General features: G+C 47.3%; 1 protein-coding gene across 4 annotated transcripts in view; it reads right to left on the bottom strand.

Moving 5' to 3' along the window:
- Nucleotides 1-26572, bottom strand: part of LOC110520505 (BCL-6 corepressor) — a 78842-nt gene that overhangs the window by 35150 nt on the left and 17120 nt on the right. For 2 of the 4 annotated variants that reach the window (XM_036975056.2, XM_036975060.2), the window contains exons 2-6: nucleotides 25645-25720; nucleotides 8318-11539; nucleotides 5057-5113; nucleotides 3657-3810; nucleotides 927-1217 (exon numbers count right to left, since the gene is read on the bottom strand). In XM_036975056.2, coding sequence (XP_036830951.2) covers nucleotides 927-1217; nucleotides 3657-3810; nucleotides 5057-5113; nucleotides 8318-11539; nucleotides 25645-25647 — 3727 coding nt within the window. In that variant the 5' untranslated portion in view covers nucleotides 25648-25720. Of the gene's footprint in view, nucleotides 1-926; nucleotides 1218-3656; nucleotides 3811-5056; nucleotides 5114-8317; nucleotides 11622-25644; nucleotides 25721-26572 lie in introns of all 4 variants that reach the window. The other 2 variants (XM_090230279.1, XM_036975058.2) reach the window with 2 other exon arrangements.

Below are 26572 nucleotides of genomic sequence, written 5' to 3'. Positions count from 1 at the left end.
GAGATAGGGGGCGATAGGATGGACAGAGAGAGAGATAGGGGGCGATAGGATGGACAGAGAGAGAGATAGGGGGCGATAGGATGGACAGAGAGAGAGATAGGGGGCGATAGGATGGACAGAGAGAGAGATAGGGGGCGATAGGATGGACAGAGAGAGAGATAGGGGGCGATAGGATGGACAGAGAGAGAGATAGGGGGCGATAGGATGGACAGAGAGAGAGATAGGGGGCGATAGGATGGACAGAGAGAGAGATAGGGGGCGATAGGATGGACAGAGAGAGAGGGGGCGATAGGATGGACAGAGAGAGAGGGGGCGATAGGATGGACAGAGAGAGAGGGGGCGATAGGATGGACAGAGAGAGAGGGGGCGATAGGATGGACAGAGAGAGAGGGGGCGATAGGATGGACAGAGAGAGGGGGCGATAGGATGGACAGAGAGAGGGGGGGCGATAGGATGGACAGAGAGAGGGGGGGCGATAGGATGGACAGAGAGAGGGGGGGCGATAGGATGGACAGAGAGAGGGGGGGCGATAGGATGGACAGAGAGAGAGGGGGCGATAGGATGGACAGAGAGAGAGGGGGCGATAGGATGGACAGAGAGAGAGGGGGCGATAGGATGGACAGAGAGAGAGGGGGCGATAGGATGGACAGAGAGAGAGGGGGCGATAGGATAGACAGCGAGAGAAAGAGGGATGGGAGCGAGACAGCTGTGAGAAAGGGTGAGATGGACAGAGAGAGAAAGAGGGATGGGAGCGAGACAGCTGTGAGAAAGGGTGAGATGGACAGAGAGAGAGGGGGCGATAGGATGGACAGAGAGAGAAAGAGGGATGGGAGCGAGACAGCTGTGTGAGAAAGGGTGAGATGGACAGAAGTCTAAGATGATTTTATAACAGGTAGATAAAAGAAAATGACATCTCCCACACTCACCTGAAGTAATCCTTGCCTTCTCCTCTACCCTCTTCTCTCCTGCCTCCTCCTCATCTTTCTCCTGTAGGATGTGTGTGCATTTGCTAGTGGGTACCGTATTCTGCCCTCCCTTCTCCTTGGGGTGCCCGTCTGCCATTGCCAGGATGGGAGGTGACCGTCGCCCACCCTCTCCCACTCTGGCACCATCTCTAGCACCCTCCCAGGCCTCCTGCCCTTGGGAAAGGCTCTCCCTTTGGCCCCCACACCTCTGGAGGACTGGGACTCTGTTGCTCCCATAGACCTTTCTTCCACCTAGACCAGGGAGGAAGACAGAGAGAGGAGAGGAAGAAAGGGGAGGAGAAAGAAGCAACGGAGAGAGGGGTGTGATGGGAGAGAGAGGGGTGTGATGGGAGAGAGAGGGGTGTGATGGGAGAGAGAGGGGTGTGATGGGAGAGAGAGGGGTGTGATGGGAGAGAGAGGGGTGTGATGGGAGAGAGAGGGGTGTGATGGGAGAGAGAGGGGGGTGATGGGAGAGAGAGGGGGGTGATGGGAGAGAGAGGGGGTGATGGGAGAGAGAGGGGGGTGATGGGAGAGAGAGGGGGGTGATGGGAGAGAGAGGGGGGTGATGGGAGAGAGAGGGGGGTGATGGGAGAGAGAGAAGGGCTGTTAGACATCCAAATACATGCTGTAAAACTTTGATGGGGTAGAGTTTTGAATCAGATGTCAGTGGGTGGGGTAGAGTTTTGAATCAGATGTCAGTGGGTGGGGTAGAGTTTTGAATCAGATGTCAGTGGGTGGGGTATAGAGTTTTGAATCAGATGTCAGTGGGTGGGGTATAGAGTTTTGAATCAGATGTCAGTGGGTGGGGTATAGAGTTTTGAATCAGATGTCAGTGGGTGGGGTATAGAGTTTTGAATCAGATGTCAGTGGGTGGGGTAGAGTTTTGAATCAGATGTCAGTGGGTGGGGTATAGAGTTTTGAATCAGATGTCAGTGGGTGGGGTATAGAGTTTTGAATCAGATGTCAGTGGGTGGGGTAGAGTTTTGAATCAGATGTCAGTGGGTGGGGTATAGAGTTTTGAATCAGATGTCAGTGGGTGGGGTATAGAGTTTTGAATCAGATGTCAGTGGGTGGGGTATAGAGTTTTGAATCAGATGTCAGTGGGTGGGGTATAGAGTTTTGAATCAGATGTCAGTGGGTGGGGTATAGAGTTTTGAATCAGATGTCAGTGGGTGGGGTATAGAGTTTTGAATCAGATGTCAGTGGGTGGGGTATAGAGTTTTGAATCAGATGTCAGTGGGTGGGGTATAGAGTTTTGAATCAGATGTCAGTGGGTGGGGTATAGAGTTTTGAATCAGATGTCAGTGGGTGGGGTATAGAGTTTTGAATCAGATGTCAGTGGGTGGGGTATAGAGTTTTGAATCAGATGTCAGTGGGTGGGGTATAGAGTTTTGAATCAGATGTCAGTGGGTGGGGTATAGAGTTTTGAATCAGATGTCAGTGGGTGGGGTATAGAGTTTTGAATCAGATGTCAGTGGGTGGGGTATAGAGTTTTGAATCAGATGTCAGTGGGTGGGGTATAGAGTTTTGAATCAGATGTCAGTGGGTGGGGTAGAGTTTTGAATCAGATGTCAGTGGGTGGGGTATAGAGTTTTGAATCAGATGTCAGTGGGTGGGGTATAGAGTTTTGAATCAGATGTCAGTGGGTGGGGTATAGAGTTTTGAATCAGATGTCAGTGGGTGGGGTATAGAGTTTTGAATCAGATGTCAGTGGGTGGGGTATAGAGTTTTGAATCAGATGTCAGTGGGTGGGGTATAGAGTTTTGAATCAGATGTCAGTGGGTGGGGTATAGAGTTTTGAATCAGATGTCAGTGGGTGGGGTATAGAGTTTTGAATCAGATGTCAGTGGGTGGGGTATAGAGTTTTGAATCAGATGTCAGTGGGTGGGGTATAGAGTTTTGAATCAGATGTCAGTGGGTGGGGTATAGAGTTTTGAATCAGATGTCAGTGGGTGGGGTATAGAGTTTTGAATCAGATGTCAGTGGGTGGGGTATAGAGTTTTGAATCAGATGTCAGTGGGTGGGGTAGAGTTTTGAATCAGATGTCAGTGGGTGGGGTATAGAGTTTTGAATCAGATGTCAGTGGGTGGGGTATAGAGTTTTGAATCAGATGTCAGTGGGTGGGGTAAAGAGTTCATACTGACTCTCCTATGAGAAACAGGTAGAGAGAGAGCACAAGAGAAAGTGAAGAAAAGGGTTGTTTTAGGACGAACCCCCCCCTCCTCCCCCTGACATGACCCTGCTGCACAGAGCATGACTCTTTCCTTCTCAGCCTCCTCCTCTCTCACTCACTCTCATAATTAGTCTCCCACGTCAGTTCAGGCCTCGCTCCACTACACAGCTGGGCTCTCCGCCAGCACAAGTAGCCCCCCTCCCCCACTCACTCTTTCCCCCTCTCTCCCCCAATCCTTTTCTGACACTATTCCTCTCTCTCATCCACTTACTAACTTTACTCCTCCATCTCTGTAATGCTCTCTCTCCCTCCCCCACCCACTGGATCTCTCTTCCTCCCCTCCCTCTATCCTCTTTCTACACAGATAAGCAGAAAACGCTAATTGAAAATAAGATTCTCCCCACGTCTCGCTCTCTCGCACTGTGTGTATATATTATGACCAAACCCTGCCTATCTGTGTGTGTGTGTGTGTGTGTGTGTGTGTGTGTGTGTGTGTGTGTGTGTATTGGGTTACTCACCCTCCCTCTCTCCCTGCCTGGCGGTGTGTTGGCAGTGTTCCCACTCTCTCGCTCTCCGCTGGCCGTCTGCCAACTCCCGTCCTGCTGCCGACTCAGACACACCCCCGCACTCCTTCTCCTTCAGCTCCAGCTCCGAGAACCGCATCATCGCCCGCTAAACACACACACACACAGACAGACAGGACACCCACAGAGACACATACACAGAGAAAGCAGCCATGAAACCCACTAACCTTCTAGCCCTCGCCGCACACACCTCTCTCTAAACCTCAATCTGGGCTGAACGGTTACAGAAGCAGACATCGCATCAGGAAATCACAGTGTCATTAAAAGGAGGCCAAAACAGGACAAAGAGACAGAGATAAACGAACAAGCATGGCACATCCAGACACGGTTAGGTTAGACTAGTGCAGTCAGCCACAGTGAGTCCTAGTTCCTGCCATCTCCCTTCCTGAAACATGAACACAGCTAGCAAGCACATACAGCTAGCCCTGGGGCTCACATAGAGAGAGGGGGGGGGGAGAAACTGAGAAAAGGGAAGAAGCAATGCAGAGAAAAGGAGAGGTAGCAGAAAGAGAGGGCAGAGAAAATGAGAGGTAGCCGAAAGAGAGGGCAGAGAAAAGGAGAGGTAGCCGAAAGAGAGGGCAGAGAAAAGGAGAGGTAGCCGAAAGAGAGGGCAGAGAAAATGAGAGGTAGCAGAAAGAGAGGGCAGAGAAAATGAGAGGTAGCAGAAAGAGAGGGCAGAGAAAAGGAGAGGTAGCAGAGAGAGGGCAGAGAAAAGGAGAGGTAGCAGAAAGAGGGCAGAGAAAAGGAGAGGTAGCCGAAAGAGAGGGCAGAGAAAAGGAGAGGTAGCAGAAAGAGAGGGCAGAGAAAAGGAGAGGTAGCAGAAAGAGGGCAGAGAAAGGAGAGTTAGCAGAAAGAGAGGGCAGAGAAAAGGAGAGGTAGCAGAAAGAGGGCAGAGAAAAGGAGAGGTAGCAGAAAGAGAGGGCAGAGAAAATGAGAGGTAGCAGAAAGAGGGCAGAGAAAAGGAGAGGTAGCAGAAAGAGGGCAGAGAAAAGGAGAGGTAGCAGAAAGAGAGGGCAGAGAAAAGGAGAGGTAGCAGAAAGAGAGGGCAGAGAAAAGGAGAGGTAGCAGAGCATAAAGAGGGCAGAGAAAAGGAGAGGTAGCAGAGCAGAAAGAGGGCAGAGAAAAGGAGAGGTAGCAAAAAGAGGGCAGAGAAAGGGAGAGGTAGCAGAAAGAGGGCAGAGAAAAGGAGAGGTAGCAGAAAGAGAGGGCAGAGAAAAGGAGAGGTCGCAGAGAGAGGGCAGAGAAAAGGAGAGGTAGCAGAAAGAGAGGGCAGAGGGAAGGAGAGAAAGCCTGTCTGAGGGGTAGAGTGAGATAAAGAAATGTAAAGAACTGACCTCCCAGATAGCTGCAGGTCGACTTATATTATCCCCCTCTCGTGATATGACTTCCATCTATGCAATTAGAATGGGGGAGGGGGCTCAATATATCTGTCCATTTCATACTCTGTCCATTTCATACTCTGTCCATTTCATACTCTGTCCATTTCATACTCTGTCCATTTCATACTCTGTCCTTTTCATACTCTGTCCTTTTCATACTCTGTCCATCATTTTCATCATATCATATTCTGTCCATCATTTTAGTCAGTATGTCTGTCTATCATTGCATGTAGGTATTGTATGTTAACACGTCTGTACTCTGTTCCTCAGTGTCTGTGGCCCTGCTGCTTCTTCCCCTTTAATCAAGGATTGACCAATCAGTAACATTAGTCAATCAATCAACCAACCTATTAACTATCAGGAGAAAGGAACCCCAGCAGTAGCGCAGACCTGGGGGATTGGAGTCTCCCTGTTACTTACACACACACACACACACACCCCTGTACCCAATGTACTTCCTTTTTTTGGGAAGGGGGATTGTGGGTATATGATTTATAATAATGGAGTTAGACAGAGGCTCTTATTAAGATGATAATAAACATCCAGAAATCTAGCATTTGATAGCTTTATATCAGCAAGCATGACAATTTACGACAAACCAACATGGTTTAGAGGAGCCATGGCAACATATGGACAGGTGGAACCAACCGGTTAACACACACGTGCCTTTGTCCCATTCATTGATAAATCATAAGAGGTGTGTGTGTCTATGCCAGAAATCACACACGTTTTTTAACAACTAATCTAACCAGAATGTTGGTCTATGACAAGCAGAAAAGTAGATTCAGTGCATGCAGTCTGATCACGCACCGCAGTTCGGTTGTGCAGGACTGAATCTGTGTTTGTTTACAGTGTGTGTGTGTGTGTGTGTGTGTGTATATGTGTGTCAGGGTTTCCGTTAGGAAAATGTGCCGCCGGACATTTGACCAGCAACATTTTAATTTACTGGACATTTGAGAAATGTACCGGACCCATATGCATTAGGTGTATAACCTGATTAGGGCGTCCACCCAAAGTGCTCAGAATGACAGCACATTTACAATATGGTCATTCATATTAACAGAACATGCCAGTCCAGGATGCAGCGATGTGCGGTCCTTCTTACCGAATGTGCACTTTGAACATGTTAGAATAACAGCCAACAAGACAAGTAGCAAACAACAAAATCACTAACTTATGTCAATCTACTATAGTAGAATAATTAGCCTACCTGTTCTACTGGTCAGCTTGTGGAGAAAGAAATAGCCTATTCCAGACAGACTGAGACAGGTGTGGGATGATAGATCCCAAATTCCTACAACCAGGAGGACTAGGCTACATAGCAAAGATCAGAAAGTTTAACAGTTTAAGCTAAACGATCAGGCGATTTCTTCACGTTATAACCAAAGCAGGGCACTCAAGGCAGTACTCGCGAATGTTTGTTCCATAATCATTTTAGCATGAAAACACTGTTTTCAAAAGGGCAGTGCACATGCGAGAGGTTTCATGTGACAGAGATTAATAAGAACAGTACTTTGAAGCAAGGTAAGACCAGCCTCATAATATGCAGTAAAACCTTCAGGTTTCAAACAATTAAGTAGCTTATATGTTTTCAAAATGCATACTTCCTCCAGCTCATAGCAAAGTGGTGTGTGCCGCGCTGATGAAGCCTGCCTTCCGTTTGACATTTGATGCCTCGTTCAAAACAACTCAGAACTCGGAAATCTCCAACTTCTGACTTCAGTGCGTTGAAGAAAACTGGGGAAAACAAACGAGCTCCAAAGGGGGAAATAGTTTTGAACAGGAAACCAACTCAGGAACTTGGTCCTCTTTCTTGAGCTCAGACTTTCCGACCTGAAGATCACTGAGGTCATTTTAAATGCATTTATTTAAGCTGTAATTAACTAGGCAAGTCAGTTAAGAACAAATTCTTATTCACAATGACGGCCTACCCCGGCCAAACCCGGAGGACGCTGGGCCAGTTGTGCGCCGCCCTGTGGGACTCCCACCGCGGCCGGTTGTGACACAGCCCTGTGGGACTCCCACCGCGGCCGGTTGTGACACAGCCCTGTGGGACTCCCACCGCGGCCGGTTGTGACACAGCCCTGTGGGACTCCCACCACGGCCGGTTGTGACACAGCCCTGTGGGACTCCCACCACGGCCGGTTGTGCGCCGTCTGATTTGACCTCATATTTTTCAGTTGTCTTGAAAGCACCACAACATGCAACAGCGCTGTCTGACAGATGTCTCACTCTAAGGCTCTGTATCTGTATGCTAAATAAGATAACGAATATACAGTACACACACCAAATGAATTCCACTAAATTATGCAAATTAACATAGACCGATAAGCATGACCAGCCAAATGTATTTACATCGACTGGCATTTACATCAATGACTAGGCTAAAACGTCGTATTTTACAATGGGATTTATTCCTCTTCTCCCAGACAATTGGCGGGCACCAATTCTATTTAATCGTCTTTTCAATTTTAGTTTTGGGGGACAAAACTGGCTATTACCGGCTAACGGAAACCCTGGTGTGTGTGTCTTAATGTGTTCAGAGTGTGAGGAGCCAGGCACTAATAGCCTTGGGGGAAGGGATGTGACACCTTGGATAAGGCCAGGGTGGGTGGAGGGGGAACCCCATCCATCACCCTCCAGCCCCTCTGGCTCACGTTGGGGTTAAGCACAGCCCTGTAACCATGTGAAGCCCCACCGCTCAGCAGCAAGCAACACATGCGTTTGGAACCTGCCTTTCGATTTCACTATTTCTCCCAAGCTAGATACACAGAGCACGCAAACAACCAAACCAATGTTGCCTAGACAACTCACAGGCCTAGGTTAACCTTTGAACTGGCCTTGTACTAACTCACTGACTGTCAACATGCTTCAAACGTCCTCTCAATCTCAGAGGCAACCACAAAGGGCTGGTATAAGCCTATAACCCTGAACTCACCCTCACCCTGCAACCCTGCAACTTCAGCTATGGGGAGCATAGACTGATTCTAAGACGCATCCTATATGAAGTCATATATTGTCTGAATAATATGACAGTCTATGGGCCGCTAAAATAAGTGGCAGAATTGACCGTAGTTGTAGGTTTGATTCCTGCACAGGTTACATGGGAACGTACCATATAAACCGTAAATTACCTCAGATGAATGAGTCATGTTACCATCACATCCACTAACGCTGCCCCCCACCCCAAATACGTCCGAATTTCTCTCAACTCACTTGCAGGGCGCGCTGTTCCCGGCTCAGCTTGCTAGAGTCTGCGTACAGCTCGGTCGTGACACACTTGATGCGGTCACCCACATAGCCCAAGGAGCTAGCGATCCTCTTGGTCAGGCCGGTCCTCCGTGAGCCTCTTCGCCCACCCTCTTCGTCCTCATCACCTTCTCCATGTGACTCCTCTGTGTCTCCAACGCTCTCTCTTTCACTGTCCCTCTCCTTCCCCAGGCCCATGTAGCTATGGATGGGGTGGGAGGAGTTTCGTTTGTCCATCTCTTCTCTCTCCTCTCCAGACGTGAAGTCGCAAGAAAACGTGCCATCTCTACACAAGTGGTCGCCAGACTTGCGGTCACAATCCCCAGTTGTGCAGACTCCAGGCGTGCGGTTGCCAGAGATGTGGTCGCCAGACTTGCGGTCGCCAGACGTTCGGGCACAGCGCAGGGTGCTCTGGTCCTGTTCCCCTTGGTCCCCTGGGTCTGAGGAAGGGCTCTGGTCCTCAGGGCTCTCCTCGGCCCGATTAACCAGCTTTGGGGAGCCCCAAGGTGGGCTAGAGGCCACACCTGGACAGCCCGTCTCCTGGAGGAGCTTTGGTCTCACACAGAGAGTTTCTGGTTGTCTGTCTGTGTGGATAGTTGTCATGGTGGAGCTTGGGCTGGGGTGGTGATGAAGATGCTGGGGGTGGTGGTGATGCAGTTGGTGTTTTGGCTCCCGTTCCACTTCCCTAATGTTTTCATTGCCATGGCAACACTTGTGTTGGTTGCCCCTGGCGATGGGAATGGTGACAGAGACTTGCGGCTTGTTGGTTGTCGGAGTGGACTCTCCATCTGTGTCGGAGTGGACGAGGTCAATGCAGACGATACGGTCTTTGGAGGGGGTACTGAGGCTGGAGGAGGAAGTGGGTCTGGGCTGGCTCCCTCCCTGCTCCCCGTCCTCTCTTTTGGGCTTCACGTGGGACCCCTCTCCTGTTTCCACACCACTTCGGCCCCTGTGGGACCCACCACAATCTTCTGTGAGACCCCTAGGTTTGTCCTGACCATGGCCCCGGCACTTGGGCCCCTGATCTGCCCGCTCTAGGGCTTTAGAGTCTGGATGTGTGTGCATCAGAGGGTGGGTCATCTCCTGGGAGTTGTACGTGAGGCTGTGGTAGGGTAAGGGCTGTTTGGCTGCCAGGTGGGAGGGGTACAGGCTGCTACTGCCCAGCAGGACGGGGTGAGGGTAGGCTGGGCCCTTCCCTGGCAGAGGGAGAGAATGGAGGGCCATGCTGTCGGGTACAGAGTAGTGCAGGTATCGGTTGGCGTAGGCCATGCTGTGAGCTAGGTAAAGGTGGCTGGGCGGGTGCCCGTTGGTATTCTCCAGACAGGGACGTTTAATATAGGGAGACACCTCCTGGGACGTCTCAGCCCTCTTGGGGGCTTTAAGAGGCTTCTCTGTGGAGCCCCTATGATGGCCGGCCATGGGGGAACCTTCTGATTGGCTGGGGCTGTGATTGGGCCAATCACCATTGGGTTTGGGGGACGGGGGCATCGTGGAGGCAGGCTTGTGATTGGAAGGTATTGGGTTAGTATGTGGCTCTCCAACCCTGAGGCAGGATGGACTGTTTTGCTGGGACTGGGGCAGGACTCTCTCTATAACCTTGTGTTTGATGACTGAGGGAGAGGAGCGTTTCCCTTGGGGGTCTGGGCTGGGCCTGGGGGAGGGGGATAGGGCTGGGGGGTGGGGGTGTGTGTGGGTGGACCCAATGGTGGAGATAGGTGTAGGCACCACCCAGGAGGAGTGCAAAGTGCTGATCCTCTCTGGCCTGTCTGGGGCCTTGGAGAAAGTGCTGCAGACCACTGAATGGGAGGGGTGGGAGGAGGGTGAGAGGGTCTCCTTCAGGAGCTCCCGGCTTGGGGGATGTCCGTACCGAAGCCCCAGAGCTTCCATCTTGATGGGGAAGCTGTTGGGAGGCAGGTCAAACTCCAGCAGCCTTCCAGAGAGATCCAGAGGCTTTGGGTCTGCTGGGTCTTTGGTAGTCTTGTTTGGTGGGGTTTTCCGCTCAGAGGACGGTTTAGAAGGGGACCGATTGGGTTTCCTTTCACACCCCCCAGCCCTGTGCTCTGGCGCCCCATCCCTGGGTCTGGGTTTGTGGGGGCTGGGCCGGGCGGGGGAGGGGTGCTCTTGCGCAATGCTGCTCACATAGAATGGGTGAGGCATCGACTGGGAAGAGGAGGAAGATGGTGGCCCTATTCGAGGGACTGGCCTCTGTAGGTCTAAGGTGCTGTCGCTGAGAGTGGGAGGCAGGGGAGGAGCAGGCTGGGGGAGGCGAGTAGAGGCTCGAGGGGAGGAATCAATGGGAAGGCTATTACTACCACCACCACTAATACTACCACTGCTGTTGTTGGCTCCTTTGTTTGAGGTGGGTCTAGTGGGCTTACTGTTCCTGCTGAGGGGTCTGTCTCGGTCTGTGTGGGGGGGCTGAAGGTGCTGGGGTGGAGGGGGAGGCTGGTGAAGCTGCTGCCCAAACGGAGAGCCCTCGTGGTGGATGCGAGACCCGACACTCAGTCCCTTCTCCTGACAGTGTACCATGGATGTGGGGGCCACAGACACCGCTGGGATCCTCATGGGAGACCCCACCAGGGGGGAAGAGATGGGGGACGGGGGGTAGGGGGGCATGAAGTAGAGCCTCTCGGTGGCCGAAGCAGCAGCAGGGTTCATGTTCCCCCCCTGGGAGGCACAGAGGGACTGGTAGGCCAGGTGCTGGGGCAGGTAGGGGCTGGGCTGACTGAGGAACTGAGCCTTGTACATGCTGAGGGCGGCGTACTTGGACGTGTCCATGAAGGGGTAGAGGCCCGGGCTCAGCCCCCAGGGCAGACGTAGGTACCCACCTGCTCCTGCACCAGCACCCCCCAGGCCCAGCTCTGAGGGCTTCTGCCCCCCAGGCCCCACACATATCCTGTCTAGGCCCTCTGGCCCCCTCTGAATGCCTGGTGGAGGGCTCTTGTACAGGCCCATGTAGCCATTACTAGGCTTGCTCCTGTCCATGGAGACATCAGACTTATAGAGGAGGTCCGGGAGGCCGTCCCGGCCGTAGCTCAGGGGGAGGGTATTGGTCACTTCGCGGGGCTTCTCAGCCGACAGCGCTTGGATCCCTGGGTAGATCACGCCGCCGTGCAGGCGGAGGCCATCCCGCATAAGAGCATTGCGGTCCAGACCCATGGTGGCCAGGGGGGTTAACCTGGCATCCACCTACAGGGGAATAACACAGGGGGGGTTAACCTGGCATCCACCTATAGGGGAATAACATAGGGGGGGTTAACCTGGCATCCACCTACAGGGGAATAACACAGGTACAAATCTGTTATATTGTTTCAAAACAGCCTTATACACATGTAATACACGTTATACACACAGGTTATGTCTTCGCTTGAGTTCGGTATGAGGATATGGTTTACATCTCTTAAAAAAGGCCCAATGCAGCCGTTTTTATCTCAATAGGAGATCATTTCAGGGTAAAAATGTACCTTCCTGTAATACAGTGGCGGTCGGTGATGTTTAATATGAAGTTTAGAACGTAGGTGCACAGGTCGAGCGAGGTGACGGACAGTGACACATTCAATATCACCTTACACACTCTTGCCTGCATCTCGCTGATCTAGGATGTAATCAATAGTCCAACAGTTACAAACGAGAGTTTCTTTTGGACAAATTCAGGTATATTTATCCCGGTTTCATTCTGTTGGCTTCAGTTTCAGATTTATTTTTCAACAGAATCAGCCGAATGAATATGCCCCTGATCACATGCAAACATAGTTCACTTCATAGCAGCAACATGATCCCTTTGATCAACAGCATGATCCCTTCGATCGTTGTATAATCCTCCTCTCATCTTTTCCCTTTGCTTGTGGACTTCAGTGTACAACACATCAGCTGTCTGTGACCAGGCGAGAAAGAAAAATCCAAACCTTCATACAGCATCATAAACGCTACACACACAGCCTACATCATTATCAACATATTAGCTAACAACGTCAGTAACGCCATAGTCAACATAGCTACTAGAACTATTGCATTAGTAAACACGCTACAATCATGCAGCACAGTGTACAGTCAGCAGGCAGTTACACAGGCAGGCCACGGTCGCAAAACATTTATTAATAAATCCAAACGTTTTCCGTGACTTGGAAGAGTTCCAGTGTTGGATAGCCATAGCCAGCTAGCTGGCATAGCATTCCTCTCTGTTTGAGCCGGGTGTTTGCGTAGGTTAAACTAGCTAGTTGCATGCGCTAGCTACACCATATACAGTTGGGCAAAAAAGTATTTAGTCAGCCACCAATTGTGCAAGTTCTCCCACTTAAAAAGATTATGAAAATTACAGGCCTCTCTCATAGGTACACTTAAACTATGACAGACAAAATGAGAAGAAAAAAAATTCCAGAAAATCACATTGTAGGATTTTTTTATGAATTTATTTGAGAATTATGGTGGAAAATAAGTATTTGGTCAATAACAAAAAAGTTTCTCAATACTTTGTTATATACCCTTTGTTGGCAATGACAGAGGTCAAACATTTTCTGTAAGTCTTCACAAGGTTTTCACACACTGTTGCTGTTATTTTGGCCCATTCCTCCATGCAGATCTCCTCTAGAGCAGTGATGTTTTGGGGCTGTTGCTGGGCAACACAGACTTTCAACTCCCTCCAAAGATTTTCTATGGGGTTGAGATCTGGAGACTGGCTAGGCTACTCCAGGTCCTTGAAATGCTTCTTACGAAGCCACTCCTTCGTTGCCCGGGCGGTGTGTTTGGGATCATTGTCATGCTGAAAGACCCAGCCACGTTTCATCTTCAATGCCCTTGCTGATGGAAGGAGGATGTCACTCAAAATCTCACGATACATGGCCCCATTCATTCTTTCCTTTACACGGATCAGTCATCATGATCCCTTTGCAGAAAAACAGCCCCAAAGCATGATGTTTCCATCCCCATGCTTCACAGTAGGTATGGTGTTCTTTGGATGCAACTCAGCATTCTTTGTCCTCCAAACACGATGAGTTGAGTTTTTACCAAAAAGTTATATTTTGATTTCATCTGACCATATGACATTCTCCCAATCTTCTTCTGGATCATCCAAATGCTCTCTAGCAAACTTCAGACGGGTCTGGACATGTACTAGCTTAAGCAGAGGGACATGTCTGGCACTGCAGGATTTTAGTCCCTGGCGGTGTAGTGTGTTACTGATGGTAGGCTTTGTTACTTTGGTCCCAGCTCTCTGCAGGTCATTCACTAGGTCCCCCCGTGTGGTTCTGGGATTTTTGCTCACCGTTCTTGTGATCATTTTGACCCCACGGGGTGAGATCTTGCGTGGAGCCCCAGATCGAGGGAGATTATCAGTGGTCTTGTATGTCTTCCATTTCCTAATAAATGCTCCCACAGTTGATTTCTTCAAACCAAGCTGCTTACCTATTGCAGATTCAGTCTTCCCAGCCTGGTGCAGGTCTACAATTTTGTTTCTGGTGTCCTTTGACAGCTCTTTGGTCTTGCCCATAGTGGAGTTTGGAGTGTGACTGTTTGAGGTTGTGGACAGGTGTCTTTTATACTGATAACAAGTTCAAACAGGTGCCAATAATACAGGTAACGAGTGGAGGACAGAGGAGCCTCTTAAAGAAGAAGTTACAGGTCTGTGAGAGCCAGAAATCTTGCTTGTTTGTAGGCGACCAAATACTTATTTTCCACCATCATTTGCAAATAAATTCATTAAAAATCCCAACAATGTGAATATCTGGATTTTTTTTCTCATTTTGTCTGTTATAGTTTAAGTGTACATATGATGAAAATTACAGGCCTCTCATCTTTTTAAGTGGGAGAACTTGCACAATTGGTGGCTGACTAAATACTTTTTTGCCCCACTGTATACAAAAGTATGTGGACACCCTTTCAAATTAGTGTATTTGAATATTTCTGCCACACCCATTAATGACAGGTATATAAATCGAGCACACAGCCATGCAATCTCCATAGACAAACATTTGCAGTAGAATGGCCTTACTGAAGAACTCAGTGACTTTCAACGTGGCACCGTCATAGGATGCCTCATTTCCAACAAGTCAGTTTGTCAAATATCTGCCCTGCTAGAGCTAGTGCTGTTATTGTGAAGTGGAAACGTCTATGATTAACAACGGCTCAGCCGCGAAGTGGTAGGACACACAAGCTCACAGAACAGGACCACCGAGAGGAGAAACCTCTTAGCATATAAAAACCATCTGTTCATGGTTGCAACTCCCTACCGAGTTCCAAACTGCTTCTGGAAGCAACGTCAGCCAAATAACTTAGTCGGGAGCATCATGAAATTGGTTTCCATGGCCGAGCAGTGTCGGCTGGAGTGGTGTAAAGCTCGCCGCCATTGGGCTATGGAGCAGTGGAAACGAATTCTCTGGAGTGATGAGTCACGCTTCACCATCTGGCAGTCCAACAGAGGAATCTGGGTTTGGCGGATGCCAGGATAACACTACCTGCACGAATGCATAGTGCCAACTAGAGGTCGACGGACTATGATTTTTCAATGCCGGTACCGATTATTGGAGGACCAAAAAAAGCCGATACAGATTAAATCGGCCGATAAAAAAATATATATACACACACATATATACACACACACATACACACATACACACATACATATATATATATATATATGCGTGTTTATTGTTCATTCAGTATTGTTGTAATTGTTATTTTTACAAAAATATTTTCAATTACAACCATACTGAATGAACAATAAACACTTATTTTAACTTAATATAATACATAAATAAAATCAATTTAGTCTCAAATAAATAATGAAACACTCAATTTGGTTTAAATAATGCAAAAAACAGCATTGGAGAAGAAAGTAAAAGTGCAATATGTGCCATGCAAAAAAGCAAAAGTTTAAATTCCTTGCTCAGAACATATGAAGTTGTTCAATATTCCCAGTTGTTCAATATTCCCAGTTAAGAAGTTTTAGGTTGTAGTTATTATAGGATTTTTGACGTGTCGACTATTTCTCTCTATACCATTTGTATTTCATATACCTTTGACAATTGGATGTTCTAATAGGCACTTTAGTATTGCCAGCCTAATCTCAGGAGTTGATAGGCTTGAAGTCATAAACAGCGCTGTGCATCAAGCATTGCTAAGAGTTTTGAATGAATGCTTACAAGCCTGCTGCTGCCTACCACCGCTCAGTCAGACTGCTCTATCAAATATCAAATCATAGGCTTAATTATAATATAATAATAAACAAATACAAGCCTTAGGTCATTAATATGGTCAAATCCGGAAACTATAATTTCAAAAACAAAACGTTTATTCTTACGGTGAAATACTGAACCGTTCCGTATTTTATCAAAGTGTGGCATCCCTAAGTCTAAATATTGCTGTTACATTGCGCAACCTTCAATGTTATGTCATAATTATGTAAAATTCTGGTAAATTAGTTCGCAACGAGCCAGGTGGCCCAAACTGTTGCATATACCCTGACTCTGCATGCAAAGAACGCAAGAGAAGTGACACAATTTCACCTGGTTAATATTGCCTGCTAACCTGGATTTCCTTTAGCTAAATATGCAGGTTTAAAAATATATACTTCTGTGTATTGATTTTAAGAAAAGCATAAACATCAATGCCTAGGTACATTTGTGCAAAGATGGTGCTTTTTGGCAATGCGCTTTTGTTAAATCATCAACAGTTTGGCGAAGTTGAAGTAGGCTGTGATTCGATGATAAATTAACAGCCACCGCAGTGATTATATGCAACGCAGGACCTAGTAATATCATCAACCATTGACTAGTGATTGTGAAGATTGATTGTTTTTTGTAAGATAAGTTTAATGCCAGTGAGGATCTCTGAATGATACAATGTTGACCTAAATGACTAATGATGATAAATACAATCCACCTGTGTGTAATCAAATCTCCGTATAAATGCACCTGCACTGTGATAGTCTCAGAGGTCCGTTAAAAGCGCAGAGAGCATCATGAAGAACAAGGAACACACCAGGCAGGTCCGAGATACTGTTGTGAAGAAGTTTAAAGCCGGATTTGGATACAAAAAGATTTCCCAAGCTTTAAACATCCCAAGGAGCACTGTGCAAGCGATAATATTGAAATGGAAGGAGTATCAGACCACTGCAAATCTACCAAGACCTGGCCGTCCCTCTAAACTTTCAGCTCATACAAGGAGAAGACTGATCAGAGATGCAGCCAAGAGGCCCATGATCACTCTGGATGAACTGCAGAGATCTACAGCTGAGGTGGGAGACTCTGTCCATAGGACAACAATCAGTCATATATTGCACAAATCTGGCCTTTATGGAAGAGTGGCAAGAAGAAAGCCATTTCTTAAAGATATCCATAAAAAGTGTTGTTTAAAGTTTGCCACAAGCCACCTGGGAGACACACCAAACATGTGGAAGAAGGTGCTCTGGTCAGATGAAACCAAAATTGAACTTTTTGGCAACAATGCAAAACGTTATGTTTGGCGTAAAAGCAACACAGCTGAACACACCATCCCCACTGTCAAACATGGTGGTGGCAGCATCATGGTTTGGGGCTGCTTTTCTTCAGCAGGGACAGGGAAGATGGTTAAAATTGATGGGAAGATGGATGGAGCCAAATACAGGACCATTCTGGAAGAAAACCTGATGGAGTCTGCAAAAGACCTGAGACTGGGACGGAGATTTGTCTTCCAACAAGACAATGATCCAAAACATAAAGCAAAATCTACAATGGAATGGTTCAAAAATAAACATATCCAGGTGTTAGAATGGCCAAGTCAAAGTCCAGACCTGAATCCAATCGAGAATCTGTGGAAAGAACTGAAAACTGCTGTTCACAAATGCTCTCCATCCAATCTCACTGAGCTCGAGCTGTTTTGCAAAGAGGAATGGGAAAAAATGTCAGTCTCTCGATGTGCAAAACTGATAGAGACATACCCCAAGCGACTTACAGCTGTAATCGCAGCAAAAGGTGGCGCTACAAAGTATTAACTTAAGGGGCTGAATAATTTTGCACGCCCAATTTTTCAGTTTTTGATTTGTTAAAAAAGTTTGAAATATCCAATAAATGTCGTTCCACTTCATGATTGTGTCCCACTTGTTGTTGATTCTTCACAAAAAAATACAGTTTTATATCTTTATGTTTGAAGCCTGAAATGTGGCAAAAGGTCGCAAAGTTCAAGGGGGCCGAATACTTTCGCAAGGCACTGTAGCTGCAGCTCATGCTTTCAGTACTAGATTCATTCTCTGATCCTTTGATTGAGTGGACAACATGTCAGTTCATGCTACAAGAGCTCTGATAGGTAGGAGTACATCCTCCGGAAGTTGTCATAATTACTGTGTAAGTAGATTTACACAGTAATTATGACAACTTCCGGAGGATGTACTCCAACCTAAAAAAAAAAAAATCACTGAAGCTTCAGACTCCTATCTCCCGCACTAGCTTTAAGCACCAGCTGTCAGAGCAGCTCACAGATCACTGCACCTGTACATAGCCCATCTGTAAACAACCCATCTACCTCATCCCCATACTGTATTTATTTTGCTCCTTTGCACCCCAGTATCTCTACTTGCACATTCATCTTCTGCACATCTACCATTCCAGTGTTTAATTGCTATATTGTAATTACTTCGCCACCATGGCCTATTTATTGCCTTACCTCTCCTATCCTACCTCATTTGTACATGCTGTATATATACAGTGCCTTGCGAAAGTATTCGGCCCCCTTGAACTTTGCTACCTTTTGCCACATTTCAGGCTTCAAACATAAAGATATAAAACTGTATTTTTTTGTGAAGAATCAACAACAAGTGGGACACAATCATGAAGTGGAACGACATTTATTTGATATTTCAAACTTTTTTAACAAATCAAAAACTGAAAAATTGGGCGTGCAAAATTATTCAGTCCCCTTAAATTAATACTTTGTAGCGCCACCTTTTGCTGCGATTACAGCTGTAAGTCGCTTGGGGTATGTCTCAATCAGTTTTGCACATCGAGAGACTGACATTTTTTCCCATTCCTCCTTGCAAAACAGCTCGAGCTCAGTGAGGTTGGATGGAGAGCATTTGTGAACAGCAGTTTTCAGTTCTTTCCACAGATTCTCGATTGGATTCAGGTCTGGACTTTGACTTGGCCATTCTAACACCTGGATATGTTTATTTTTGATCCATACCATTGTAGATTTTGCTTTATGTTTTGGATCATTGTCTTGTTGTTAGACAAATCTCCGTCCCAGTCGCAGGTCTTTTGCAGACTCCATCAGGTTTTCTTCCAGAATGGTCCTGTATTTGGCTCCATCCATCTTCCCATCAATTTTAACCATCTTCCCTGTCCCTGCTGAAGAAAAGCAGGCCCAAACCATGATGCTGCCACCACCATGTTTGACAGTGGGGATGGTGTGTTCAGCTGTGTTGCTTTTACGCCAAACATAACGTTTTGCATTGTTGCCAAAAAGTTCAATTTTGGTTTCATCTGACCAGAGCACCTTCTTCCACATGTTTGGTGTGTCTCCCAGGTGGCTTGTGGCAAACTTTAAATGACACTTTTTATGGATGTCTTTAAGAAATGGCTTTCTTCTTGCCACTCTTCCATAAAGGCCAGATTTGTGCAATATACAACTGATTGTTGTCCTATGGACAGAGTCTCCCAACTCAGCTGTAGATCTCTGCAGTTCATCCAGAGTGATCATGGGCCTCTTGGCTGCATCTCTGATCAGTCTTCTCCTTGTATGAGCTGAAAGTTTAGAGGGATGGCCAGGTCTTGGTAGATTTGCAGTGGTCTGATACTCCTTCCATTTCAATATTATCGCTTGCACAGTGCTCCTTGGGATGTTTAAAGCTTGGGAAATCTTTTTGTATCCAAATCCGGCTTTAAACTTCTTCACAACAGTATCTCGAACCTGCCTGGTGTGTTCGTTGTTCTTCATGATGCTCTCTGCGCTTTTAACGGACCTCTGAGACTATCACAGTGCAGGTGCATTTATACGGAGACTTGATTACACACAGGTGGATTGTATTCATCATCATTAGTCATTTAGGTCAACATTGAATCATTCAGAGATCCTCACTGAACTTCTGGAGAGAGTTTGCTGCACTGAAAGTAAAGGGGCTGAATAATTTTGCACGCCCAATTTTTCAGTTATTGATTTGTTAAAAAAGTTTGAAATATCCAATAAATGTCGTTCCACTTCATGATTGTGTCCCACTTGTTGATTCTTCACAAAAAAATACAGTTTTATATCTTTATGTTTTAAGCCTGAAATGTGGCAAAAGGTCGCAAAGTTCAAAGGGGCCGAATACTTTCGCAAGGCACTGTATATATATATATATTTCTACTGTATTATTGATTGTGTGTTTGTTTATTCCATGTGTAACTGTTGTTGTATGTGTCGAACTGCTTTGCTTTATCTTGGCCAGGTCGTAGTTGTAAATGAGAACTTGTTCTCAACTAGCCTACCTGGTTAAATAAAGGTTAAAAAATATATATATATTAAAAAGGGAGGGAAACTAGCTGTCCTTCGTCTACACCATGATGCTACACCATGGCGCTACCCTACAGAGTGCTGTCGAGGCTACTGTAGACTGCTTCGGCTACACCATGGTGCTACCCTACAGAATGCTGTTGAGGCTACTGTAGACTGCTTCGGCTACACCATGGTGCTACCCTACAGAGTGCTGTCGAGGCTACTGTAGACTGCTTCGGCTACACCATGGTGCTAACCTACAGAGTGCTGTCGAGGCTACTGTAGACTGCTTCGGCTACACCATGGCGCCACCCTACAGAATGCTGTCGAGACTACTGTAGACTGCTTCGGCTACACCATGGCGCCACCCTACAGAATGCTGTCGAGGCTACTGTAGACTGCTTCGGCTACACCATGGCGCTACCCTACAGAGTGCTGTCGAGGCTACTGAAGACTGCTTCGGCTACACCATGGTGCTACCCTACAGAGTGCCGTCGAGGCTACTGTAGACTGCTTCGGCTACACCATGGTGCTACCCTACAGAGTGCCGTCGAGGCTACTGTAGACTGCTTCGGCTACACCATGGCGCCACCCTACAGAATGCTGTCGAGGCTACTGTAGACTGCTTCGGTTACACCATGGTGCTACCCTACAGAGTGCCGTCGAGGCTACTGTAGACTGCTTCGGCTACACCATGGTGCTACCCTACAGAGTGCTGTCGAGGCTACTGTAGACTGCTTCGGCTACACCATGGTGCTACCCTACAGAGTGCCGTCGAGGCTACTGTAGACTGCTTCGGCTACACCATGGCGCCACCCTACAGAATGCTGTCGAGGCTACTGTAGACTGATTGCAAAACAGTGTGTTTCAATTAATTAGTTAGGTGACCTGTTAATATACAGTATTTAGTATAGTTTTATCTGAAAATGATAACTTTAATGTTATACTATTTTTACTCGTATTAATTTCAATGAGAATGGTCTTCCCTTCCTCCTCTGAGGAGCTTCCACTGCTGCAATAGTTATTTTTAAAACGGAACAAAAAAGCTACATAATATTTCCCAAGCAAGAATTTAGCTAGGTCTGTCTGGGAATGGTCTGAGTGACCAACTTAATTGGAGGAGCCTAATTTGAGGGAGATGTTTTATTTTATTTTTTATTTCACCTTTATTTAACCAGGTTGGCTAGTTGAGAACAAGTTCTCATTTACAACTGCGACCTGGCCCAGATAAAGCATAGCAGTGTGAACAGACAGCAACACAAGAGTTACACATGGAGTAGACAATAAACAAGTCAATAACACACTAGAATATACATTGTGTGCAAAAGGCATTTAGCAGATTAACACTGGAGTGATAAATGATCAGATGGTCATGTGCAGGTAGAGATGCTAAATGCCTAAATGTGTGCAAAACAGCAGAAAAGTAAATAAATAAAAACAGTATGGGGATGAGGTAGGTAAATTGGGTGGGCTATTTACCGATGGACTATGTACAGCTGCAGCGATCGGTTAGCTGCTCAGATAGCAGATGTTTAAAGTTGGTGAGGGAGATAAAAGTCTCCAACTTCAGCGATTTTTGCAATTCGTTCCAGTCACAGGCAGCAGTGAACTGGAAGGAAAGGCGGACAAATGATGTAATGGCTTTAGGGATGATCAGTGAGATGCACCTGCTGGAGCGCGTGCTACGGGTGGGTGTTGCCATCGTGACCTGTGAACTGAGATAAGGTGGAGCTTTACCTAGCATGGACTTGTAGATGACCTGGAGCCAGTGGGTCTGGCGACGAATATGTAGCGAGGGCCAGCCGACCAGAGCATACAGGTCGCAGTGGTGGGTGGTATAAGGTGCTTTAGTAACAAAACGGATGGCACTGTGATAAACTGTATCCAGTTTGCTGAGTAGAGTATTGGAAGCCATTTTGTAGATGACGTCGCCGAAGTCAAGGATTGGTAGGATAGTCAGTTTTACGAGGGTGTTTGGCAGCGTGAGTGAAGGAGGCTTTGTTGCGAAATAGAAAGCCGATTCTAGATTTGATTTTGGATTGGAGATGTTTGATATGAGTCTGGAAGGAGAGTTTACAGTCTAGCCAGACACCTAGGTACTTATAGATGTTCACATATTCTAGGTCGGGAACCATCCAGGGTGGTGATGCTAGTCGGGCGTGCGGGTGCAGGCAGCGAACGGTTGAAAAGCATGCATTTGGTTTTACTAGCATTTAAGAGCAGTTGGAGGCCACGGAAGGAGTGTTGTATGGCATTGAAGCTCGTTTGGAGGTTAGATAGCACAGTGTCCAAGGAAGGGTCAGAAGTATACAGAATGGTGTCATCTGCGTATAGGTGGATCAGGGAATCGCCCGCAGCAAGAGCAACATCATTGATGTATACAGAGAAAAGAGTCTGCCCGAGAATTGAACCCTGTGGCACCCCCATAGAGACTGCCAGAGGACCGGACAACATGCCCTTCGATTTGACACACTGAACTCTGTCTGCAAAGTAGTTGGAGAACCAGGCAAAGCAGTCATTAGAAAAACCAGGGCTACTGAGTCTGCCAATAAGAATATGGTGATTGACAGAGTCGAAAGCCTTGGCCAGGTCGATGAAGACGGCTGCACAGTACTGTCTTTTATCGATGGCGGTTATGATATCGTTTAGTACCTTAAACGTGGCTAAGGTGCACCCGTGACCGGCTTGGAAACCAGATTGCACAGCGGAGAAGGTACAGTGGGATTCGAGATGGTCAGTGATCTGTTTGTTGACTTGGCTTTCGAAGACCTTAGATAGGCAGGGCAGGATGGATTTAGGTCTAACAGTTTGGGTCCAGGGTGTCTCCCCCTTTGAAGAGGGTGATGAGCGTGGCAGCTTTCCAGTCCTTGGGGATCTCAGATGATATGAGAGGTTGAACAGGCTGGTAATAGGGGTTGCGACAATGGCGGCGGATAGTTTCAGAAATAGAGGGTCCAGATTGTCAAGCCCAGCTGATTTGTACGGGTCCAGGTTTTGCAGCTCTTTCAGAACATCTGCTATCTGGATTTGGGTAAAGGAGAAGCTGGGAAGGCTTGGGCGAGTAGCTGCGGGGGGGGTGGAGCTGTTGGCCGAGGTTGGAGTAGCCAGGAGGAAGGCATGGCCAGCCGTTGAGAAATGCTTGTTGAAGTTTTCGATTATCATGGATTTATCGGTGGTGACCGTGTTACCTAGCCTCAGTGCAGTGGGCAGCTGGGAGGAGGTGCTCTTGTTCTCCATGGACTTTACAGTGTCCCAGAACTTTTTGGAGTTAGAGCTACGGGATACAAATTTCTGCTTGAAAAAGCTGGCCTTTGCTTTCCTGACTGACTGCGTGTATTCGTTCCTGACTTCCCTGAACAGTTGCATATCGTGGGGACTATTCGATGCTATTGCAGTCCGCCACAGAATGTTTTTGTGCCGGTCGAGGGCAGTCAGGTCTGGATTGAACCAGGGGCTGTATCGGTTCTTAGTTCTGCATTTTTTGAACGGAGCATGCTTATCTAAGATGGTGAGGAAGTTACTTTTAAAGAATGACCAGGCATCCTCAACTGATGGGATGAGGTCAATATCCTTCCAGGATACCCGGGCCAAGTCGATTAGAAAGGCTTGCTCGCAGAAGTGTTTTAGGTAGTGTTTGACAGTGATGAGGGGTGGTCGTTTGACTGCGGACCCGTAGCGGATACAGGCAATGAGGCAGTGATCGCTGAGATCCTGATTGAAGACAGCGGAGGTGTATTTGGAGGGCCAGTTGGTCAGGATAACGTCTATGAGGGTGCCCTTGCTTACAGATTTAGGGTTGTACCTGGTGGGTTCCTTGATGATTTGTGTGAGATTGAGGGCATCTAGCTTAGATTTTAGGACTGCCGGGGTGTTAAGCATATCCCAGTTGAGGTCCCCCAACAGAACAAACTCTGAAGCTAGATGGGTGATGATCAATTCACAAATGGTGTCCAGGGCACAGCTGGGAGCTGAGGGGGGTCGGTAGCAGGTGGCAACAGTGAGAGACTTATTTCTGGAGAGAGTAATTTTTAAAATTAGTAGTTCGAACTGTTTGGGTATGGACCTGGAAAGTATGACATTACTTTGCAGGCTTCCTCCCCCTTTGGCAGTTCTATCTTGACGGAAAATTTTATAGTTGGGTATGGAAATCTCAAGAATTTTTGGTGGCCTTCCTAAGCCAGGATTCAGACACAGCAAGGACATCAGGGTTGGCAGTGTGTGCTAAAGCAGTGAGTAAAACAAACTTAGGGAGGAGGCTTCTGATGTTGACGTGCATGAAACCAAGGCTTTTCGATCACAGAAGTCAACAAATGAGGGTGCCTGGGGACATGCAGGACCTGGGTTTACCTCCACATCACCCGTGGAACAGAGGAGGAGTAGTATGAGGGTGCGGCTAAAGGCTATCAAAACTGGTCGCCTAGAGTGTTGGGGACAAAGAATAAAAGGAGCAGATTTCTGGGTGTGGTTGAATATATTCAGACAGGGGTATGGCAGGGTGCGGGTACAGAGGGGGGAAGCCCAGGCACCGGGTGATGATAACAGGTTGTATCTCTGGACTGCTGGTTGTAATGGGTGAGGTCAATGTATGTGTGGGAGGTGGGACAAAGGAGGTATCAGAGGTATGAAGAGTGGAACTAGGGGGTCCATTGTAAACTAAAACAATGATAACTAACCTGGACAACAGTATACAAGGTATATTGACATTTGAGAGAGACATACAGCGAGGCATAAAGTAATCACAGGTGTTGACTGGGAGAGCTAGCTAAAACAACAGGTGAGACAACAGCTAATCAGCTAACACAACAACAGCAGGTAAAATGGCGATGACTAGGCAGAGGGTTGGATTAACTACACACAGAGCCTGAGTTCGCGGCTGGTGTAAAAAGATAAATAATAAATAGAAAGAATGGAGTACCGTGATTAATGGACAGTCCAGTAGGAATCAGCTATGTAGCAAAGTGATCAGTGTCCAGGGGGCAGCAGTAAATGATACAAGGGAGCCCCACTAAGCTAGCGACACAGCGTTTAAAGTTAGTAGCGTCTGCTCCGACGGAGGCCTGATGAAGGCATGGCGGATGGAGTATTCGTCGGCAGACCAGTCGTGGTGGTGCGGCGGGGCGCCGTGTCGACAGAGAATCCAAGCCAGACGGCGAAAGAGGTATTGTGGAATTTAGTTTGCTAGCCAGGAAATGTGCCTGGCTCACTGCTAACTGGTGCTAGCTTCGTGGCAGTGGCGTTAGCCACTATATCCAATCGGTAGCAGCGGTGATCTGGAGCTAGCTAGCTGCAAGCTAGCTGTGAAGATCAGAAGTAGTGGTCCAGGGATTACGGCAGGAATCCGGCGTTGTTGTGGAGAGACAGTCCGATATTGGTAGACAGGCGAGAATTATCCAGGCTAAAAACAGGGCTGGTATCTGTGCAGAAGGTAAAAGCCGCTAGCAGTGGCTAACAATGACCTAATTAGCTACAAGCTATTTACTGGTTAGCTTCTGGAGATTCTTTAATGTGTTCAAAAATGTAAAATAATAGCGATTCCGTATCACATTGGGTGAGGCAGGTTACCGGAAGGTATAATCGAATAAAAAAATCAAGAGATTGAAAATAAATTGAAATATATATATATATATTATACACACAAAAAATACACAAAAAATACAAAAGTACATGAGAGGACAAAACAAACACGTCTTCACTGCTACGCCATCTTAGATGTAACCAACAGTGATAGTTTCATCAGCTGCTGTGCAGTTTACAGATTCAAAACACAGGAAAACACATGGACTGTCCTGGGCCTTTAATCTTGTTATAAACAGTGTTATAGAACTGTAATATACATGATATAGACGATGACGTACCATGCTTTGTGTGATGTGGTTCCCTTCACTTAAATCCAGATTTCTCTGGGTCCCCGCATCACTAACAGGTACTCTCCTGGAGAGAGAAAACACATGGTCAGAATCATTTGCACACATACATATACACTGACATGTCATAATAGGGGTGTTTGCCTGGTGTGGTGGCAGTGGTGTGCAGTGCTCTAGTTAATGACTGGCTTAACGGCTTGTTTTTTCAATAGCACCAACAACACGTCACACTGAGAAAGAGCAAGAAGGGAGACGAAGGGCAGAAAGGTGGGGAGAGGGTGTGATTCCTCTGCTGTTGCAACACACACTCCCCCTCCACCCAAAGTAGTCCCCCAATCTGTAGCCCTCTCGCATTCCCCACCCACCCATGGGAGTAGCCAATTTACATTGTGGGGCCCCAGCCATTCAATCACGTTCTCCACATACTCGTTTTCACTCGTACGCCCTCTTTGCCCTTCCCTCCCGCCATTCTGCCGGCTGGCTAATATTCAATTGCCTTCCAAAACAAACTTAAGGTCACTTTGAATAGGCTATTTATTGCTCAAACACCAAACATACAAACACATAACCTGCGTTATCACCATTAAGTGAGGATGGTGAAATTGCTGGTAGTGAGAGGTACCTATTTACCCAAGTCAGTCAGTGAGAGAGAGAGAGGGAGAGAGAGGAGGGGAAGAGAGAGAAACTTGGCTTCTCCATAAAAGGAAAGAAACGTGTCAGTGACCTCGAGCTCCGGGTCACAGGCATGCCGCTTTTATTACAGAGACCTCGAGCTCCGGGCCACAGGCATGCCACTTTTATTACAGAGACCTCGAGCTCCGGGCCACAGGCATGCCGCTTTTATTACAGAGACCTCGAGCTCCGGGCCACAGGCATGCCGCTTTTATTACAGAGACTTCGAGCTCCGGGCCACAGGCAT

The sequence above is a fragment of the Oncorhynchus mykiss genome, chromosome 3 (genome assembly GCF_057628025.1).
Source record: "Oncorhynchus mykiss isolate SJ-2025 chromosome 3, ASM5762802v1, whole genome shotgun sequence".
In the NCBI taxonomy this organism is placed as follows: Eukaryota; Metazoa; Chordata; class Actinopteri; order Salmoniformes; family Salmonidae; genus Oncorhynchus; species Oncorhynchus mykiss.
The sequence above is the reverse complement of the archived record's forward strand: the minus strand, read 5'-3'. Positions and strand labels throughout refer to the sequence as shown.